Source organism: Barbus barbus (assembly GCF_936440315.1).
Source record: "Barbus barbus genome assembly, chromosome: 41".
Taxonomy (NCBI): domain Eukaryota; kingdom Metazoa; phylum Chordata; class Actinopteri; order Cypriniformes; family Cyprinidae; genus Barbus; species Barbus barbus.
In genome coordinates, this window is record NC_136719.1 from 26,690,763 (window position 1) to 26,705,259 (window position 14,497).

Below are 14,497 nucleotides of genomic sequence, written 5' to 3' on the forward strand. Positions count from 1 at the left end.
AGATGATTCATCACTGCTCGTGATAGAAATAGTGTGTGTGTAATAATAATAATAGTTTTTATTATTATGGACTGCATCAAAAGTAAAACAGGGATGTTTAGAAAAGCTCTGCAGTGTTTTAGTTCTATTATATCTAATCTAATCAAACACGCCTCTCGAGTCACGCCGAATATATTTCTATAGCGTTTTTAAATCATTGTTTATTTGATATATGTATTCGATGATGAAGGCGTTGTGATTAGGACTAATTCATACTCCGCTTTAGAGGCACTTCTTCTCTTAGTTTGACAGACAAATCAGTGCCAAGGTAATCTTTATCCTAATCTTTATTATATATTTTTATTCTATCGTTATTTTAATTTTTATTATCTAGCGCTTTATATTCTAATTCTATTATTTAAAATAAATAAATGTTAAGAACTTGCCCCTTTTAGGCACTCTGTTCATTTACTAACAGCTTAACTAACACTAGCTTCTCTATTCTTTTTTTGTATTCTAAAAAAACCTTGCTCTCTTCTGTTTCTATTCTATCTGTTTTCTTATTTATCATACGCATTAGGCTAATTGAGAGTTGTCATAGCACTTGCATCTCATTGCTCTTTTGTTGATTTTCATTACTTTGATTGCCCTCATTTGTAATTCGCTTTAATTCAGTTTAATTCAACCGACTGATTCAAACCAGCAACGTGAGAAATGAATCATAAGAAGCGGTTCAAACGAGTCATTTGTTCGTGAATCATCGCATTCAGACTGCATTCACAAAACTAAATGTGATTTTAATTTTTTTCCCATGGCGAAGGATCACTTCAAAACGCGGACATAAACGCCATAGCAATTAGTTAAAAAACGCCGCAATGTTTAATTATGTGTTTTTCTTTGATAATGACTGCATCAGAGAAAACAAACAATTGTTGGTAAACATTCTGTTTCCATGGCAACTTTGGAACGCTTGACGTCACAGACTCCGTGTAAAAGGCCTGGCAGAATCTCTGTAGTCCAGTGATATTCGGAGCAGAGACTCAAGTCTGAGTGAAAGCCTGCGATTACAGTCTGTATATATCGAGATATACTGAATTTGTACAGAGTGAATCAGATACAGTTTAAACTGAATACAGAATATTGATCTGTCAGAATGATAACACCAGACACAATGTCTATAGAGGCCAGAGAGGTGCGTCTGGAGGTTTTCCTCAACGGTGCCTTCTACTCCAGTAATAGTTACTTTGCGTTAGATCATAAAGATGTGCAGCTGGAGTTTGAGATCACCGATGCCATCTACGACCTTCTCGGCTGCAGTGCAACTCCAGATGTGAAGCTGAAGCTTGTAACGGACGGTCAGGTCTCCATCAGTTACTGCGGTCCAGGACAGATGCATGTGCAGCTGGAGGTTGACGAGAATGAAGACATCTCAGTCTGTGAAGTCAAAGATTTGCAGCTGAAGATGAACGGGAACAGCGGCATCTCAGAGCTGAAGAGCCCTACGCTGGTGTCTGAAGATCTGAGCGACCCAGCAGGACCTTCAGTAGAAGACAATGATCAGGGTGGCCTGGAGGAGAACCGTCCAGCAGGTGAAGACATGAATGTGTCTTATTCATGTTTATTCGTGTGGTTAGACATGTTTCTGATAGTGTATTATTATGTTGGCTTGACAAGACATAATAATGTTTAATACATAATACCTTCAAACTCAATTTAAAAGTTATTTTAAACTTTCAGTCAAGGCTTTGGTCAAGTTTGTCATTAAACTTTCCTTATCTAGTTTGTTTTCTTCTTTTTTTCAGAACTCAACACTGGGCGGATGACCAAGAAAATTAGTGCAGTCTTCCAGCGATTTCATGCAGTTTTCCAGAGAAAAATGGCAAATTCTGTTGGGGAACCTGAAGTGGATATGATTGATCCAGAGGAGTCATGTGTTCCTGAGCCAGCAGGACCCTCAGTAGAAGCCAATGATCAAGGTGGCCTGGATGCTGAGGAGAACTGCCCAGCAGATGAAGACATGCATATGTCTTATTCATGTTTATTCGTGTGGTTAGAGATGTTTCTGATAGTGTATTATTATGTTGGCTTGACAAAGACGTAATACTGTTTTCCTATTTAAATGTGTTACTCTTCCCTGTCCTCTGACACCCTACTTTTTCAAGAGTACATCTCTCAAGCTTCAACCACCAAATTTGGCAGGGACCTTCAGGATGATCTGAATTTTGTTGCTATATCTTTTCTAACTGATCTGATTTACAGAATTCCTTTAGCCGACTTCCAAATGCTGATAGATTTCCATTTGGGGGGTGAAAACTTTTGTATTAATGCAATTTTTTGATTATGAACATCATTTGTGAATAAGTTGAAGATATCTATCTATCTATCTATCTATCTATCTATCTATCTATCTATCTATCTATCTATCTATCTATCTATCTATCTGCTAAAACCTGTTGGAAGCATGCTAGAAACAACTAGCAGAAGACTCGTAGTGGTTTTTAAAGGTCTAATTGGGTTTGATGTGGTTTCTTAGCAGTCAGATGAGGTTTAATAGGCTTTGGAGTATCTCTCTCACTTTCAACAGTAAAACCTTCAAACTAAAAGCTTTTAGAAGTTATTTTAAACTTTCAGACAAGGCTTTGGTCAAGTTTGTCATTAAACTTTACTTTTTTCAGAATGCACCGCTGGGCAGATGACCAAGAAAATTAGTGCAGTCTTCCAGAGATTTCGTGCAGGTTTCCAGAGAAAAATGGCAAATTCTGTTGGGGAACTTCAAGTGGATCTGATTGATCTAGAGGAGTCATGTGTCTCAGATCCAAGTGCTCCTGAGCCAGAACCTGAAGTGGATCTGGTCGATAACAAACAATCGTGTACCACTGAAACTGATCTGGTTGCTCCTCCTGAACCTAAACTGGATCTGGTTGATCCAGAGGAATCGTGCGTCAGCCCAAAAGGTGAAAAGATGCTAATAGAAATGTTGACTTTCAATTGGAACTAATTATTCATGTTTAATCTGGTTAGAGATGGTTCTAATGCCGCATTGTTTGTTTTTCTTCTTTTATCAGAAAATACCAACGTGATGAAGATTAAGAAAGTTTATGGCTTCGTCATGACCAAGAGAGCATGATATGCTACAGTGAGGAATATAAAGAAAATTAGGACTTTCCTCCAGAACATTCCCAAACCGGAACCTGGAGAGGATCTGGATGATCCTCCCGAAAATGAATGGGATCTGGTTGATTCGGTGGAACTGTACACCCTGGTTTCAAGCATTTCCGAGCCACAACCTGAATGGGATCTGGCTGCTCCAGAGGAATCATGTGCACCAGGTCCAAGCGTTCCTGAGCCCGAATCTAAAGTATCATCTAAGTTTACAAGGTTGGAAAACTATGTCCCTCTAAACGTTTTCCAACTGGAGGATCGTATGAAGACATGCACACCGCTCAAACAAAGACACGTGACTAACGTCTGGCCCAGGGTCTTCATCGGAGATGAGTAAGTCTGCAACACAACTGTATTTCTCTCATTGTTCTGTCATTTATTCTACATGGTAAATCCTCTTTATGAAAGACTAACCCAGGGTGTTGTGTTCTTGTGTAGAGAGATCGCAACAGACCGAGATGCGCTGAAGGAGATGTGCATCACTCACATCCTCAACGCTGCAGCCCCAAAGAAGGAATTTAAGTACTTCTTAGGAAGTTTTAATGATGAAGACATAGTAAGATCGGTCAATACAGGATCCAGATATTACAGAGGACTGCACATCAATTATTACGGCTTGCCTACAGCAGACAGATGTTGTTCCGACATCAGCGAGTACTTCATGCCAGCTGCCAAATTCATTGACAAGGCCCTGGATAAGCGAGCAAGTAAGCTGAGACACACACACACACACACTCAATTTTTCATCTTTTATCAAGTGTTCTACAGTCTAGGAATGAGGTTTTTGACCGTCTATCTGTAATTCTTTCCTTAGGGAAGGTGCTGATTTGCTGCAAGCAGGGTGTCGAGCTCTCGGCGAGCTCTCGGCGACTCTGTTTCTGGCGTATCTGATGATCTGCCATGACATGATGGTGGAGGAGGCTATTGATCACGTCAAAGTCGAGATGCACCAGGCCCTCCAGAGACGTCCTGAAGAAGCTGATGCTTCTCAATGCTGACCTTGTGCAGCAGCGGAAACTAAAGCTGCAGGACATAAAAACAGGCAGAAAGAGGAAAAAATGGCTGCTTAAAAAAAACAGAGCGTGGATTTGAAAAAAAATGTGCACAGATAAAAAAACAGCAAACTCTATAAAAAAACAAATCTGTAAAAATAGGGCACAGTTCTGTATAAATTTGAAGCAATTTATTTTTTTAACCCATATTTATTTATTTTTTTGCATTTTATTGCGTTGTGTTTTTGGGTTAATGGAAATGTCTGTAAAATTAATGGATAATGTCCTGGTAATGAGCTGCTAGTATTTGATTTATTTATTTGGTATTTTATGTATTCATAGTGCAGATGAACAAGTGCACATATAGAAAAAAAACAGTTACAAACAAAGTTAAAATAATACAGAACAGATCAAATGTGTGTATAAATAAAAATGTGAGCAAAATAAAAATAATCATTAAAAATAGTTAAACCTCAAATCAAACCTTTGCACATAGTTAAATAAAATAATAAATGGATAATGGGTAATGTCCTAGTAATGAGCTGCTTTTATGTGTTTATTTCTGACAGTGCAGATGAATAAGTGCATAGATAAATACTGTATATATATATAGAGAGAGAGAGAGAGCACAGATTTAAAAAATAAAATAAAAACAGCACCAATAACAATGTGAGCAAAATAAAAAATAATCATTCAGAATTAAAATCAAACCTTTGCACATAGTTGAATAAAATATTAAAATGGAGCTGCCAGTGCTTTTATTTATTTATTACTTTGTTAGTTTATGTATTTATTTCTTATAGTGCAGATGAATAAGTGCACAGATAGAAACAGTTAAACAGTTTAAATCAAACCTTTGCACATAGTTATATTAAGTATTGAAAATATTAAATTTGACCAAGCATTGTTGCTGTTGTTGTCAGTGTTCTGAATTTCATCATTCCTCAATCAACTTAATTTATTACTCATCTTTACTAAGAACTTAACTAAGAACAAATACCAAGCTTGTGTTAAAAAAAAAAGTGAAAAATGAAAAGGGTTTTTTTTTTTTTTTTTTTTTACAAAGTAATGGTAGACCTATTCAAATTCCGATGCTTTTATTTATCTACCTTATTTTTGCAGTGTGGAAGTTATTTTCTGTGGATGTGCAGGAGTGCAAATAAAGTGCGTTTAAACGGTAAACGTGTTTGCGCTAAAGCGAGTTGATTATGACTATACATTAAAATAATAGAAGAAATGCCAGGTTGGAATATTAAGCAGCGTAACGAACGGTAACGTAACGTAACGGAGGTGCGCTGTGATTGGTTGGGAGGGTGAACCTGACCGACTTGTAACACCCAACAGGTTTTAATCTGTTTAGTATCCTTAACTGTGTATATCGCGAGTTCTGGTTTTTCAATCCTTTTTGCACTTACTGGAAATCTTGACGTTTCAAGTTAAACGCCGTGGTAGTTTGGTGAATTAATTCTTGTCATATGAAGTACTGTTATGATATCTTTATGGGTGTTTTGTGGGGTTTTACAGAGAGTATGAATTGTCCTTGTATGGAAAAGAGCTGCGTGACAAGTCCTCAGAACTCACTTGAACCAAAATTAACCACGATTTAACTACAGATAAAACCACAAATTAACCATGATTTTGCTACACTAACCATCGTTTAACCATGGTATATATAATAAAACTGTGGTTATACAAATGGCAAGCCACCAAAACCATGGTTATAACACATGTATTATAATAAAACCATGGTTAATTTGGTTAATTTACGTAAGGTCATTTACTCATGAACTTAACGAACCCATCTGAGGGAGAGTAAATGATGACAGAGTTCTTTTAAACATTTCATGTCATTTCTATTCCAATACAGACTAAACATGGAGAGTTTCACCAAGGAACTCATTGATTTCTTAAAGTGTCCGTACAAACCGCACACGACCGAGCAGGAGATAAACAGGTGCGTGTGTCCTCATCTCCGGTTAACATGTTTGTGTCTCATTAATGAATGCTTGTGTCAGCTTTTGCTAGTTAAAAGGATTTTAACAAGAGGGAAACCGATTCCCAATTAAAACAGTGTTCCCAAGAAAACATGTTTAGTTTGCAATATTTCAATTGGAGAAAAGAAGGAAAACACCTGGAATATTTCTGAATAATTGTAGTTTTAGTAGTTTCATTCATTGCTCACATCCGTCATTGTGGTTCTGAGTGTCTCAAAGTTCAACAGGAGTTATCTTATAATGTTTAACATCATTCTTATAGCTAGGCTTTAGTGAGAGCTGAATGCTTGTGAAATGAGTCCTCATAAACTTTTCATAAGAAACTCTCTGTGTGTTTATGCAGGTTTTCTGTAACGCCACAGGATCGTTATTCCTCACCAAACAAAACACAGCCGTCAATCAGACCATCCCGTATGAAACAAGCACAAAACACACATACAACATGAATGCAGCCATTCACAGCATGCTGCCTGAGGTGCGTGTTGTTTTTATTTTTGTTTGTTTCTTTTTGTTTTTGTTTTTTTGAATACTTCTATTAAGCAAGGATGTGGTAAATTGTTAAAAGTGACAGTAAAGACTGTTAGAAAATACTTCTGTTTTGAATAAATGCTGTTCCTTGGGAAACGTATCATGGGTTCCCTAAATGTATTCAGCAGCACAACTATTTCCAATATTGATTATAAATCAGCATATTAGAATGATTTCTGAAGACTGGAGTAATGATGCTGAAAATTCAGCTGCGCATCAAAGAAACAAATGATATAAGTGTACTAAAAAACATAAAAAATCATATTGATTGATCTCAAACTTTTGAATGACAGTGTATATATATACATGGTACAAAGGGGCTTAAGGCACCTTTGATATTATTTTCCTCTAAACCACTAGATGGCACAAAAACTTTGCAAAACATTCGCTTTTCAAGATGCAGGTGTATATTTGTCTGATCTTTGACTGGATCTCGTGCAGCAGTGCAAAGTTGATTCTGTGCTTACTTCATCTATTATTTTATGTTTTTAAAATGTTGTAGATTTATGTAACAAATAAGAATCGCTAAAATTAATGCATATATTTTGAGACAAAGATTCATGATTTTCAGTTTTATTTAAGATAATTAAAGCAACATTTTTTAAATAATTAAAGAATATGTAAAAGTATGGTATTTGGGGTAAAAAGCGCCCCTGCTGTTGGGGCTAAAGGCACACAGTAATTAACATGATAATTAATAGATGGCTGACTTTTCCATTTGTTCACATGACATAGATTCAGATGGTAAATATCATATATTATGTTGTTATAAATAACATATATATTATGTATGTGTCTATTATTTAGTTGCAGATCCCTTGCACACAATCACAGCAGTGAGTCTGTGACCCATAGACATCACCAGACTCTTGGTCTCATCCTTTGAAATACTTTTCCCAGCCTTTAATGCAGCCAATCGTTGCTTGTTTTGTGGAGTTTCTGCCTTTCCTCTCCTCTCCAGCTGCTGAAATTCATGTTCAATCAGATTTAAATCTGGAGATTGACTTGGGCAATCTAACACTTTCCATTTCTTAGCTCTTATAAATTCCTTGACTGAACTGGGTCTGTTTTGGGTCATTGTCCTGATGCAATATGAAGCACTTCCCAATGAATCTGGTGGCATTTTCTTGAATATTGGTAGGCAAGATGGTTTTGTACCCTTCCAAATGAATTCTGCTACTGTCATCATACATTAAGTCATCAGTAAAGTTGAGAGGGCCTGTTCCAGAGACAGCATGCATGCCCATGCCATGACACCACCTCCACCATGCTTTACAGATGAGGCTGTATGCTTGGGATCATTGCAGTTCCCTTTTTTTCTCCACATTAGTGCTTTCCCATCACTTAGATAAAGGTTCATCTTTGTCTCATCGGTCCATAAACACAGTTGCAAAACTCTTCTGGCTCACCTTTGTGCTTTTTTGCAAACTCTAATCTTGTCTTTCTATGTTTGGTGCTGGTCAGAGGTTTGCATCTTGCTGTGTAGCATCTGTAATTCTGTGTCAAAGTCTCCTGAGGACAGTAGATTGTCAGAGCATCACCCCAGCTTTCTGGAAGTTGTTGCTGATTTTACAGACACGCCTTTTAGGATTCATTTTCACAGCTTTTATGATTTGTCTGTCATCAGCTACTGTTGTTTTCTCAGCCGATCAGGTCGTTGTTGGTTGCTGGTGGTCTCCAAACTCTTGATTTCTCCATGCCCTTTGTTTTTGCTAGAGCTCTAACTTACTTCCTCTTTTCTTTTAGCATCCAAATTGCTTGCTTTTCTCTCAAAGTCAGCTCCCTCGTCTTCATCCTGGTTTGTGTGTGTCATCATCGAATGCAGGATTCAGAATACAGAAGTAATGGATATAACTGATATGACACATTCCCTGCTTTTAATATCTGAAGAATTAATGCAACAGGACACAGCTGATCAATTAGAAAGACCTGTGAGGAAACTGCTCCAATACTTATGCTCACATCAGATAGAGGGATGAACTCTAAAAGTGCTGATCTTAGCTGCTAAAACATCTATGTGTTGAATCACCCAATAATAAAATGTGACATTCTGTAGTTTTGTCTCATATTCATCTTTTAATCATATTTGTATATGTCTTGACTCCACAGCCAACAGAACCATTTTGTCTTTACTGTTCCAATATTTATGGAGATCACGGTACATCTTCACAACCAGATAGACACATAGAGTTTGCCCCCCCCCCCCCCCAACGAGTTACTGTGCCCCCCACTTTCCATCCTTTCCCCTTCTCGTGATCGATTTTGAAAGCGAAAGTGAAATCGAAAAACAGCGCACATAAAAGGGATTGCACGCTTCCCTTTTTTTCAAGTTTTCCCACTTACAAAGAATGGAGAGATCTGTAATTCTCATCGTAGATACACCTCAACTGTGAGAGACAGAATATAAAAACTAAAAAATCCAGAAATTCATATTGTATGATTTTGGAATAATTAATTTCCATTTTATTGCATGAAATAAATATTTGATACAATAGAAAAATAGAACTTAATATTTGGTAGAGAAACCTTTGTTTACAATTACAGAGGTTTCCTGTAGGTCTTGAGCAGGTTTGCACACACTGCAGCAGGGATTTTGTCCCACTCCTCCATACAGGTCTTCTCCAGATCGTTCAGGTTTTGGGGCTGTCGCTGGGCAACACAGAGTTTCAGCTCCCTCTGTAGATTTTCTATTGGGTTCAGGTCTGGAGACTGGCTAGGCCACTCCAGGATCTTGAAATGCTTCTTAGCACTCCTTAGTTGCCCTTGCTGTGTGTTTGGGGTCATTGTCATGCTGGAAGACCCAGACACGACCCATCTTCAATGCTCTTACTGAGGTAAGGAGGCTGTTGCCCAAAATCTCACGATACATGGCCCCATCCATCCTCCCCTCAATACGGTGCAGTCGTTCTGTCCCCTTTGCAGAAAAGCACCCCCAAAGCATGATGTTTCCACCCCCATGCTTCACGGTTGGGATGGTGTTCTTGGTGTTCTTGAATAAAATGGAAGTTAATTATTTAAAAATCATACAATGTGATTTTCTGGATTTTTTGTTTTTATATTCTGTCTCTCACAGTTGAGGTGTATTTAGTTGATGTCAGAGCCGTTCAGCCTCCTCGTGTGAAGACCAACGAGTGTAAAGACAGACGACTTTTTCCTGCGCGACTTTGACCGAGCAACGCCACCGAGCACACACTTAAGTATCCTTTACATCTTCCCTCACGCTTTCCTATCCTCTATCATGTGTTTCCAAACCATTCCGGTTGTCTCTCTGCCTCGCTCTAAAAATACATGCAGAAGGTCACGTAACCCTGCCAACCTGCGCACTATCTCTACATCTTCCACTGCACCTCTTTCTTTCTCTGTAGGTCTTTGGAATTGCCAGTCAGCTGTCAACAAAGCCGACTTCATTTCTGCATTTTCCTTACATTCCACACTCAGCATCCTGGGCTTGACTGAGACCTGGATTCGTCCAGAAAACACGGCAACCCCAGCTGCTCTCTCTCACAATTTCTCTTTCTCTCACACCCCTAGGCAAGTTGGCCGGGGTGGGGGCACTGGCTTGCTCATTTCTAACAATTGGAAATACTCTACCCACTCTCCCCTAGGCAATCTCAACTCATTTGAATCGCATGCTGTTACTGTGACAGCTCCTATAAGACTCCAGATTGTGGTAATCTATCGTCCGCCGGGCCAAATACCACCAACCTTCCTAGACGAGCTGGACGGACTGCTGTCGTCTTTCATGGAGGATGGCACTCCACTCTTAGTCTTCGGCGATTTCAACATTCACCTAGACAGGCCTTATGCTACAGACTTCCAGTCACTCCTAGCTTCATTTGATCTCAAACGCCTCACCACTACTAGCACGCACAAATCTGGTAACCAACTCGACTTAATTTATACACGCAATTGTTCTACAGATAACATTCTGGTACAACCACTCCATATCTCTGACCATTTCTTCATTACATTTACGTTACATTTTGCAACTCAGGTGCCACCATCTCCCTTACCGGTTACTTTCAGACGCAACCTACGCTCCCTTTCCCCCTCCCTTCTTTCCTCTGTAGTATCCTCCTCTCTTCCCTCGCCTACCCATTTCTCTTCTCTGGATGTAAATGCAGCCACTGACACTTTATGCTCTACCTTAACCTCTTGTCTAGACGACATCTGTCCTCTCTCCTCTAGGCCAGCACGGGCTGCTCCTTCTAACCCCTGGTTATCCGATGTTCTTCGTGAGAATCGGACCAAACTCAGAGCGGCAGAGAGAAAATGGCGCAAATCAAACGATCCGTCGGACCTGAGTAGGTATCAGTCTTTGCTTTCATCTTTCTCTACTGAAGTCCACACTGCCAAATCCTCACATTTCCACAACAAGATCACCAGTGCTCCAGACATGCGTAATCTCTTCAGAACATTTAATTCTCTCCTCTGTCCCCCTCCTCCACCTCCCACCACTTTGATAACCGCTGATGACTTTGCCTCTTTTTTCACAGACAAAACTAGAACAATCAGCAACCAGTTCTCCACTCCGCAGGACCTCCAATCAACCACATCCACCGCTCCAGCTCCCATCTTCTCCTTCTGTCCTCTCACCGAGGCAGAAGTATCCAAACTTCTCCTCTCCAGCCATCCTACAACATGTCCTCTCGACCCGATCCCCTCACATCTTCTCCAAACAATCTCTCCCACACTCTTACCGGCACTCACACACATTATCAACACATCTCTCCTCACAGGCGTCTTCCCCACAGCATTCAAGCAGGCTCGGGTAACCCCACTGATCAAAAAACCTACATTAAATGCTTCTCTTTTAGATAACTACAGACCTGTCTCTCTCCTTCCATTCATAGGGAAAACACTCGAACGAGCTGTCTTCAACCAGCTCTCGCGGTTTCTTTCACAGTACAACAAGCTGGATGCTAAACAGTCAGGTTTCAGGAGTGGCCATTCAACAGAGACTGCGCTACTCTCAGTCACTGAAGCCCTGCGAACTGCAAAGGCTGATTCCAAATCGTCAGTCCTCATTCTGCTGGATCTCTCTGCTGCTTTTGACACTGTCAATCATCAGATTCTCCTGTCTACACTCTCTTCACTGGGCATCACTGGAATTCCACTTCGCTGGTTTGAATCCTATCTCACCGGTAGATCCTTCAGGGTGGCCTGGGGAGGGGAGGTATCCAAACCACATCAACTGATCACTGGAGTTCCTCAGGGATCGGTTCTTGGACCCCTCCTCTTCTCCACGTACACTACATCGCTGGGTCCCATCATACATGCACATGGCTTCTCCTATCACTGCTATGCCGATGACACGCAGCTCTATCTCTCTTTTCAACCAGATGACCCAACGGTAGCTGCACGGATCTCAGGCTGCCTGGCGGACATCTCGGCATGGATGAAAGAACATCACCTACAGCTCAACCTGGCAAAGACGGAACTTCTGGTCTTCCCTGCCACTCTGACTCTACGGCATGACTTCACGATTCAGTTCGGCTCATCAATGATTACCCCATCAACTTCGGTCAGAAATCTTGGTGTAATCTTTGATGACCAGCTGACCTTCAAAGAGCACATTGCAAAGACTGCTCGTTCCTGCAGGTTTGCACTACACAACATCAGAAAGATCAGGCCCTTTCTGACAGAGCATGCTGCGCAACTTCTTGTCCAGGCCCTGGTTGTTTCTAGACTGGACTACTGCAATGCTCTTCTGGCTGGTCTGCCATCAAACGCAATCAAACCTCTACAAATGATTCAGAATGCAGCGGCACGACTGATCTTCAACGAGCCCAAAAGAGCGCATGTTACACCACTCTTCATCTCCTTGCACTGGCTACCAGTGGCAGCTCGCATCCAGTTCAAGACACTGATGCTTGCGTACAGATCTACCACAGGCTCTGCACCCTCTTACTTCCACTCACTATTACGAACCTACATCCCCTCCAGAAGTTTGAGATCTGCTAGTGAGCGACGCCTTGTGGTACCATCACAGAGAGGCTCAAAATCACTCTCCAGAACATTCTCGTTCACCATTCCTGGCTGGTGGAATAATCTTCCCACCCCTATCCGGAACGCCGGATCTCTGGCAACCTTCAAGCAACAACTGAAAACTCATCTCTTTCGGCAGTACTTGACTTCATCCTAAACTTAAAAAAAAAAAAAAAAAAAAAAAAAAAAAAAAACTTTCCCTCTATCTTTCTCTCCACCTACTAGTTTGTACTTATTTGAACAATGACTGAGACTTGGTGTTACGAGCACTTCCTCTGTCTGACTGCCTCTTCAAGATGAATCGCGTTTTGTATTCCCCAATTGTAAGTCGCTTTGGATAAAAGCGTCTGCCAAATGACTAAATGTAAATGTAAATGTAAATGTGTACCTATGATGAAAATTACAGATCTCTCCATTCTTTGTAAGTGGGAAAACTTGAAAAATCAGCAGTGTATCAAATACTTATCTGCCCCACTGTATGTATGTATGTGTTTGTGTGTGTGTGTATATATATATATATATATATATATGTGTATATGTGTGTGTGTTTATGTATGTGTGTGTATGTATATATGTATGTGTATATGTATATGTGTGTGTGTGTGTGTGTGTGTGTATATGTGTTTGTGTGTGTGTGTGTGTGTGCAGGATTTCCCCTGGAGCGGTCGTCGTCTGGGTCGGTGTGCTGTGGTCGGCAGTGGTGGGATTCTGAAGAACAGCAGCTGTGGCCGTGAGATTGACAGCGCAGACTTCGTCATACGGTAAACACATCCCATCATGCCTTGCTGCTCACTGACCACAATTATGTACTCAAACAGAGTGATTGCAATGGACCATAAAATGCCATAGATGCTCATTGAAAGAGGAACAAGAGGCTCATCCACAGACCAGAAGATCAGAGAGACTTTGAACTCTTTGTATTAAAACAGAATTCAACTGATGAGTTTTCAGTTGTATCTCATACAGTATCTCTGAAACATCTGCGGTCTAAATAGTTTTCACCGTTCATGGCTGTAGTGTGTTATAGTTACACAAGTGAACCTTCTCTTATCTGCTGAGGACCTGTCATTAGGTGTGTTGGACTTCATGCAGCGCCGCACAGACCGATCGGCGAGAGCAGCCGCTTGCAGTCGAGGGCGGAATTGAAAGCGGAGATGTGAAGTCGGACTCTTTCTGCTCCCGGGAGTGAAGCTCTCGCGGTGTTTGGATACTCATATCATAGATTAATTGAATAACATGCAATATTTGTCAAATGCACGGACGTTTCAGAAATGTTTTCATGAGCAACAGAAACACTTTTTATATACTGCTTAATACAGTGCCATCTGTTCAAGAATAAAGTTCAACATAAACATATACTATTTAAATACCAATAAAGTGGGGGTATATTTATCAGTGTTTTTTTTATTAAATGTAGCTCAATATAACATTGTGACTATACAGTAAAAAGCTTTTACTGTTTTAAAAATAGATTTGTGTGCAGTATTTTTTTATTATCATGCAAAAAATATACAAGGGTTAGTACAAGCAAGTACAAAAACAAATAAACGTTTATAAGAATACGTGAAACAATTCATGCCAGGGGTACAATTACAACAATTTTAACAAAAAGCTTCATAGGTCTTTCTTGCTTATTTTTTGTTCTTAATTTTATCAAACGTAGAACCATATTGTTTAATCTCTTTTATAAAATGTTCAAAATTTGGCTTAGCTTTAGTCCATTTTTTCTCATGAATGTGGTATTTTCCAAGTAAAATAATATTTATAGTTCTGTTTTGTGCTTTCAAATTTCATGTTTAATTCAATGTTTCTTGCCATTCGTTGTAATTATTGGTTAGTTCACATTAATTATTG

The 14,497-nt window shown here is 39.8% G+C and overlaps 1 protein-coding gene across 1 annotated transcript; it reads left to right on the top strand.

Moving 5' to 3' along the window:
• Positions 1-998: 998 nt before the first annotated feature.
• Positions 999-5,063, top strand: LOC306861027 (uncharacterized protein). Its single transcript, XM_079403085.1, has 5 exons — positions 999-1,568; positions 1,782-2,933; positions 3,045-3,474; positions 3,580-3,848; positions 3,956-5,063. Exons 1-2 carry the CDS (start codon positions 1,133-1,135, stop codon positions 2,078-2,080), a joined length of 735 nt encoding a protein of 244 aa, XP_079259211.1. The 5' UTR covers positions 999-1,132; the 3' UTR covers positions 2,081-2,933; positions 3,045-3,474; positions 3,580-3,848; positions 3,956-5,063.
• Positions 5,064-14,497: the final 9,434 nt, after the last annotated feature.